Source organism: Cryptomeria japonica, chromosome 4, assembly GCF_030272615.1.
Source record: "Cryptomeria japonica chromosome 4, Sugi_1.0, whole genome shotgun sequence".
Taxonomy (NCBI): Eukaryota; Viridiplantae; Streptophyta; class Pinopsida; order Cupressales; family Cupressaceae; genus Cryptomeria; species Cryptomeria japonica.
In genome coordinates this window covers 75,024,412-75,032,598 of record NC_081408.1, presented here as the reverse complement: position 1 = coordinate 75,032,598, position 8,187 = coordinate 75,024,412, and the positions used below count along the sequence as shown (strand labels likewise).

Below are 8,187 nucleotides of genomic sequence, written 5' to 3'. Positions count from 1 at the left end.
CAGAGTTTTGAATGTTTCCAATTCCGCAAGGTCTATACTATACTACCCACCCATAGATATTCTTCTCGGTCGAAGCATCATTATGAAGCAGGCCCTACTATTCTATGGGCAATGAATGGGCATTGGTTAGTCAGGTAAAGCCGAGGGCCGGGGTAAGACCAGGTTAGAAAGGAGGAAATATTAGCGTAGCCCAGCAGCCACCCGGAATCTACTTCTTTTTCCGCAGGCACAACTGTGTTTGTTGATCCTTTCCCACCGTTTCCACGCATGTTGGCTTTGCTCCCATCTCCATCCCATCCATTTCTGCCCATTCATTCCATTCATTCCCACTGCCATAGTTTCGGTTTCATTATCGCCGGCCGAGTGCGCGTGGTGCTTTGCCGCACCGCATATTCATAATGTGAATCTGCAGCTTCGGCGGAGTCCTAGAGCGGACCTATGTACGGAACACGCTGACTGACCCCGGCAGCTGGCATTCAGGAACCGCTATGAGCAGCACATATCATAAAGCAAATGTGGGCGGAAGGCGCTAGATAGTAGGGCGCTTTTTGAGAAATAGAGACATGGTTTGCCTACACGCGATACAAGGTCCAGCTCATCACAGGGACTCTGGTCTTCCCCAGTCTCGAGGGCCCGGGTCGGGTTAGGTAAGTCCAGCTCATCAATAGGATTAAGCCAAATCCAGCTCTAGAGGTCAAAACCCGATCGGTCATTCTGCTGGTCCGACCACTTGATAGCTTAGGACCATTCCCCATTTCATATTAGTGCCGTTAGTGTAGCAGATATCCAGGCAAGCCGACGCATTGCACAGGAAGTATATACCAACGTGACCCCTAGATTCCGACGAAAGTGGCCGGCACTGCTTTCAACAATGGATACCCACTTCCTGATATCGAGAAGAAGGTCATTTGGATTGAAAGTAAAGGTAATCTCTACAACTAGATAGGTGAGTGGATAGTGCTTCCTTCTACCTACCTTCATCAAAATAGAAGTGAGTGGTTTCAGCCCTCTTTTATTCATTAGCGGAAATGACAACCGAACATTAATTGAATCCAATTAGATTGAATGGGATTCATCATCGCAGGTTATCACTCACCCGAATGAAATGAGGGTGAGGTAGATGAAAGTCCGAAATTGAACCGGCAGGGAAGTCCCTTTCGGAGATTCCCGAAGACAGTCCAGTTGCCGCGACCCGAACCTCATTCAGCTCGGGAAAGGGAGTTTCTTGAGACCGGATTGATTCATTCCCCTGCATGCCCGGTTCAATCGAAAGCCAATCCCAATCTATGCCTTCCAACGGCCACTGGTATTGTGCCAATTCTAGTTATGGACTTAACTGAAGGAGCGGCGCGTCGTGCTATAACTTGGTTTAATTAGACTCCCGGATAGAAAGATAGAACCACAGCTACCGAGATTGAAATGTTGTTCATGCTGCGGCCACGGCTACGGAGAAGAGATCTACGCCAGCAACAGGCTAAAAACCCAGGTTGATGCGCTTCGCTTTCTTCTTCCTAGTTCGAGAAAGGTGCGAGACTTCCTCCAATCAAGCCCCAACTTGCCGAACGACTGATGGTATCGGCAAATGCTTTCCATTAGGCTAAAGAAAGAGCTAATTCTCTTCTGTAACCTCTTTCTATCTGAATATTCATTCACTCAGAAAACTAAAACCTTCTCTTCTCCACTCGAGTATGGGCTAAAGAGCAAGAGTCCTCGGAGAGAAAGAACGACGAGGCTCACCTTTAACGTATAGAAAGGGGGTTTCTCAAGCTCTCTGCACTGCCCATAAAAAACTATAGGGCGTCACGGAGAATGGGTGCCCTAAAATTCTATGGGCAGGTTCGAGTGATTTCTATCAAGTGTTTTTTTTTTCCCGGCCCCTATCCAAACTATCCCCTACTCTCCAAACTACTCTAACGCGGATTGGGACGCCATAGTTGTTATCCAATCATTGGCTTGGGGCAATAGGCACTGCAATAAGCACCGGAGGTTGGGATGGTCATGGCAGCTTATCCCACCCACTGCCTTCCCTGCCTCCCGCAGCAATAATATTTGTTGGGGCCGCTTCCCAATAACTATTCCCTCCCACCCGGAGGTAGCTGCTGGGGAGGGGGAGATAGATCCATCTCGGCTCGATTGACGGATCCAGCAATGGATGCATGATTGGCTCAAACGCCTCCCTCGATTCTCCGCTGCCCCGTTCAGTCGGTCGTTAATGGTGGCAGTGGGTAGCAGCCTGCTTCATTCTCTCCCCCTGGCTACGATTCCCTGAAACCAGGAGCTTGGGTTTGGATTCAATGTTGAACCGATGGGATTCGTTGCTCGCCATCTCTCCATGCTTCCTGGACCCAGCACCAAGCCTTCAAGACCAGGCACCCGACCCCCCGCGTACACCAATCACTGTCCCCACCGGCTTGCTGCTTCGATGATGGATGCGATGTCGATCAAGGAGGAGCCCGACTCACAACGTATAGATAGCCGGCTACGATCCCCGATTCTAGGTGGGACTAGATCCTTTGCTGAACCAACGGGATGAGCCGCATGCCATTAGTTACTGGGATCGGGCTCAGATCAATAATGCAAGGGGTACGGATGAGAGGGATCATACCCGTATCGATAGCAGCCAGCTGGGGGCTACGAATGCCCATCTCCTCTCTACATTGAGGAGGTGGGATTATTAACAAACAACTGAATCGCAACTTAACCACCCGGCTGCCTATATTCTGTCGGAACTTCTATTTATCGGGCTGCAACTATAGTTGCCATTTAGTTGTCGTTTAGTTGAGTTGGGTGGGTGGAAAGTCAAGGGGATGGGTGGGGGGTTCTATTTCCTCCCAGCCACCCCGGGCAATGCGATCTCATTTGGTTGGTTCGGGACCGGTGGGTCCACCACTGTAGGTGCTGCTGATGCCCCCGCCCCCGTTTCTCATGGAGTATCGCTACCACGGGATATGAGCCATGAATGGTCGAATGGAGTCCCTTGCCGACCGGAGGGGATAAGGGGCGATAGATCCATCTGTGAGTGGTCGATCTGGGCCCATTCCATTCTGTTGAGTGAGTGAATCTCCTGGTGGACCACCCAAGCCATTCTGTCCACCGGGGTGGGTGGGAGGCCATAGTTGCCCCCTCTTTTCTATTAGAATAGTAGGGCGGATAAAGAGTTATATATGTAACATGCCAGAAGAAGGGCCCCCGGCTAGGGCTAGACTAGATTCTATAGTCTATACGTCACATGCCAACAATAATAGAAACCTCCCGGGGGGGCCACCCACCCTCCCCACTATAGGCGGCGTTAAAGGTAGGTAGGCTTGGGCATTCATGTTACGTATAGAATCATCTCCTCCCACCCACCCATGTTACGTAGCCGAAGGGTGGGGGGCCCCCGGGGAATTCGAAGCTCCAATAGGCGCCCGATGCCGTTTCTGAAGAACTCCCCATAGAATTGTAGGGCGAGGATTCGAACAACAACTCACTCTATTAGTAGTCATCAGATAATATTCTCGTGAGAATGGAATGCACGCATTAATCATCTCTAGTCTAGACTGGAGGTTCAATCGGTGGTGGTAGGGAGGATAACCACCGGATGGGTAGAGGGGTTATGCCGGTTGAACTAGATTATTTATGTATGGAAAGCCTCTAATTTGCCCGCCGCCCGACAGAGAGTTTGGGAGTTGCTCGAACAGGCCCCACCCCTGTTTAGCTCGCTATGCCATGGTGAACAAGAACCCTACCGGCCTTACCACTATAAAGGTAGGGGTAGGGTTAAAAGGTGGGAGGGAGATTAGCCTAAGAGGTAGATGCCGCCCTACTATTCTGACGGGGCGCTTCAATCTATAGCCTCCAGCCGTTCCCACCCCACCTTTTTCGGGCCCTTAGAATAGTAGGGCGGGAACAGATAGTTGACTTGCCGTTGCCCGTGAAGCCCAGGTACGCACTCTTCTGATAAGAAATCGAGGGCAACTCAACTATAATAGGCCGATCCCTATCGACCGATAGGGAGAGAGATCGGTCCTCAATCCCGATGATATCACGTATGTAGATATCATTAGGGGAGATAGCCCCCACTGGTGCGCTCGACCGCTCTTTAAGCTATGACGGAAGGCCCTACCTAATATCTTGTTGCTCTTTAAGCTATGACGAACGGCCCCCTAGAAGAGGAGGAGATAAAAGTATTTATTACGCTAAACAGCCCACTCGAGCAATTCGCCATTATCCCATCGATTCCTGTGAAGATAGGGAACTCGTATTCCCCATTCACAAATTCCCCTTTGTTCATGTTGCTAACTACCGGTTTAGTCCCGCTCTCGGTTCATTCCGCCACTAAGAACGGAGGAAACCTAGAACCAAATGCTTGGCAATCATTGGTAGAGCTTATTCATGATTTCGTGCTGAACCCGGTGAACGAACAAATAGGCGGTCTTTCTGAAAATGTGAAGCAAAAGTCTTTCCCCTGCATCCCGGTCACTTTCACGTTTTTGTCATTCCGTAATCCCCAAGGTATGATACCATATAGCTTCACAGTGACAAGTCATTTCATCATTACTTCGGGTCTCTCTTTTTCGCCCTTTATTGGAATTACTCTAGTGGGATCTCAAAGAAATGGGCTTCATCTCTTCAGCTTCTTATTACCCGCGGGAGTACCACTGCCGTTAGCACCTTTCTCAGTACTCCCTGAGCTAATCCCTTATCGTTTCCGCGCATTAAGCTCAGGAATACGTTTATTCGCTAATATGATGGCTGGTCATAGTTTAGTAAAGATCTCAAGTGGGTTCGCTCGGACTATGCTGTGTCTGAATAACATAATGTATTTCTCAGGAGGTCTTGGTCCTCTATCAATCGTTTTCGCACTGACCGGTCCGGAATTAGGTGTGGCTATATCACAAGCTTATGTCTTTACAATCTCAATTTGTATTCACCCGAATGACGCTATAAATCTTCATCAACTCCAATTCAGTATAGTAATGGGCCTCAAGCTCCTTTCTTTCTAGAATATAGAATTGCCCTGCATAGGAACTACCATAGAATAGTAGGGGCCCCATGAACACCCCCCTCGCGAATAGTAGGGGTGGGTGGGAGGACATGCCGGGGCAAGCTGATGTCGTACTCTAGCAAGCTGATCCCTTCCCCTTCCCTTTAGATAGTAGGGGGGTAGGGGTAGGGTCCATAGCCCCTCGACATTTTCTGGTAGGGCTTGACTGCCCCCTACTATTCTAAAGGGCCCCCTATCAATTCTCTGGGGTGCATTAATTTACCCATCAAATTTGAGGGCCTGGGAGCCCGCTAGAATGACGCTAGAATAAGGGTGGGTGGGAGGAGGCTATGGACTGCTCGCCCTACAATTCTATGGAGTGGGAGGGCCCCTCGACATTCTATGGTAGGGTGGGGGGCCCCTACTATTCGCGAGGGGCCTAAGAGGTAGATTAGTTGTTATTGTGGGGGGGTTCTATTGCCTATCTGTAGAGTTTCTCTATAATTGAGCAAAAGCAATTGCCCCTACTATTCTAATGGGCGGATGGGTAGGGAGCCCTTAGCCGGGAGAGCCGGACTTCACCGTTTCTTTGGTCTAATAAACAACGTTATTCCGTTGTTTATAACGCTTCATCCTCTGCATTGGGTACCGTTAATCATAAGCGAACCAACCCTCCTTTTTTCGCCCACCCGACGTCTTCCCGGAACAAACCACTGCTTTCGTGGCCTAGCACTGGCACGTGGCCTAGTATTTCTGCACTACCACCCCTACTATTCTAATGGGCCCCTCTGCTACTCGCTCACTGGTCGACTTCGAACTATATAGGAAGGGGCGGTTGTGCCTCAACTATAATGGTAATGGCCACTCACTACGGGGGTGGGTGGGAGGAGATAGGGCGCTCACTACACCCCTACTATTCTAATGGGCGTACCATTGATTCGTGGAGAGTCAAGGCCCTGCCCGCCCTATCTCTATCTGCCGACCTCCCGAGTAAAGGCCCTGAAGTCGGCCCTCGGCGCCCTGCCCTACTATCAACTATAGTGTTATTCTAGCTCGATTCTAGCCCCCGAATATGCTAGAATAACCGCGCAGGATTCTTTCGCAACAATGGGCGGTACTTGCCTATAAGATAGATGAGGGTCGGTCATTACGTAAACAGTTTGGCGAGGCGTTGTAGATAGTTTCTTTTTTCCCCCCACCCCCGTAGGGCGAGACTAGCAGGTTTATTAATGAACTGATTAATGAACCGGGACTCAATTCTATGCTTTTATCTCGGGTTCGGCCGGACAAGTGAAATGGAATAGGAACCCCGGGGCGGGTTCTGCATCCTCCGCAGCTCCTGTTCATGTGACCATCTCTAACAGGAGGTGCTACATCTATGGGAGTAACTTACCAGTGCATCTCCCACATTTCATAGCTCTATAGCTTTCGGGTAGATCTCGCTTTGTCTGCATCTCTCGGATCTCGTGCTAGTTATCGTGCAGGTTCCGCATCCCGTGCTGTATTCCCCAGAGGAACCGGCACTCTCCCATGGGATCTTGGGAACCGGGTTAAGTAGGTAAAGCAGGATAGGAACCGAAAGGCACTCCCCTAGTGTCCCCATAGGAACTGGAGTATTTATTCTGAAGTAACCTTTTCAACTAAACTTGATTGAAAGATAGAGAAAGATTCTATACGTAACATTGGTGGGGGGCCCCTACTATTCTATGGGCTGTTACGTATAGAATCTGGCCAACCGCCTGCCGGGGCGGGCACTAGAATTCAGGGCCAAAACTAACAACTAGAATTCTGGGTGGGGGGGAGTTATGGTTCAGGGCAACCTTCTCTTTTTTTCAATAATTGAGTTGGGAATGAAAAGTTTATGCATGCCCGTCTCGCGGGATCGAAGTGACTCGATCGACCCGTTCAACACGCTCGACCTAGAATGAGAAGGGTTGGGCTGTCCCGGCTGGGATAGGAATGGATTGGAATGGGAAAGTACCCTTGATGCCCGTATTCACTCGGTCGAGGCCCTCTGCCTGAGAGAGATGGTTTTCAAGTAGGAGAGATAGTGAAGGCCCTCGAATCGAGAGTGCCAGAGGGGGCTTCGAATTGGCCTGCCTTCCTTATAATGCTTTCCTCTCATAAAATAGCTATTTCAGCCAAGCTTTCCAACTCTATCTCTTCCCACCCACCCCCCCTACTATTTGAAGGGAATCAGCTTGCTAGAGTATTATTAATTAACTTGCTATAATAATGAATAAGCTTGCCCCTTTTGTCCTCCCACCCACCCCGTACGGCAGGAATTCTAGGCGGGCGGGTGGAATTCGAACCAACCTGGGGTGGGGGGGAAGCCCTTCAAATAGTAGGGGTTTGGATCAATAACCCGAGCCCCGAATAAGAAGTGGTCGTGAGTGCTCATGTTCCTATGCGAGCGATGAGAAAGACTTCGACGATAGATAGGAGGGGCCCACCCGTGCAAAGATTCCTTAATGCGTCCACCCTGGGACAGCCTACTCAAACCATATCGACATTGAATATTTCACTCTACTCGGCCCTCTGGCACTATTATTGATCAAAAAACCACTTGGGCATTAAAGAAATCAAGCCCTCGATCGAATCAGCGGAATAGCGGGATGGGAAGGATGGATCAACCACTACTTCTCCTTGTCGGGGTAAGGCGGGCATCAAATCCTAATCGATTCGGGTGGGCCCCTACTATTCTATGGTGGAGGATCAACTTAATATTTCTTGGGGGCAACTATAGCCTCCCACCCACCCAACTAGAATCCCCCCCTATAGTTGGGTGGGTGGGAGGAATAGTGACGGGGATGGGTGGGGGGCCCAACGATAGGGCCTCGGGCCGCCCCCCCGTTCAAAAAATTGGTTAAGGCTTCATCAGAAAAGTCTATAATGCACCCATCCTAGTTCCAGTACCCCCTACTATTCTATGGCGAGACCCAGTTACTGATGCTAGAGATCAAGACCCATCCATATCACATCCATACTATAGAGAGCAAGATCCTGGTAGAGAGCGAGATCGTGATAGGGAGTAAGAACCTGATCTTAGAGATCGAGATAAAGACCTTCATGATCTAGAGGAAGAGCCGGATGCTCGCTCGGGATAGAGATGCTCGTGGTGTATATCCATATCTTGGAGAGCGATACTCAGTAGCTGCTGTTCGTGAGCGAGACCCAGACCGAAGTGATCCAGACCGCAACATAGTGCCTTAAAAGAGTCT

At 49.9% G+C, this 8,187-nt stretch overlaps 1 protein-coding gene across 1 annotated transcript; it reads left to right on the top strand.

Annotated features, from left to right (window-relative positions):
* Positions 1 to 4,035: 4,035 nt before the first annotated feature.
* Positions 4,036 to 4,985, top strand: LOC131874894 (ATP synthase subunit a-like). The gene has a single exon (XM_059218836.1). It carries the CDS (start codon positions 4,131 to 4,133, stop codon positions 4,983 to 4,985), a length of 855 nt encoding a protein of 284 aa, XP_059074819.1. The 5' UTR covers positions 4,036 to 4,130.
* The last annotated feature ends 3,202 nt before the right edge of the window (positions 4,986 to 8,187 follow it).

Coding starts and splice junctions, on each gene's coding strand:
- LOC131874894 (XM_059218836.1), top strand. CDS start 4,131: ATGACGAACGGCCCCCTAGAAGAGGAGGAGATAAAAGTATTTATTACG.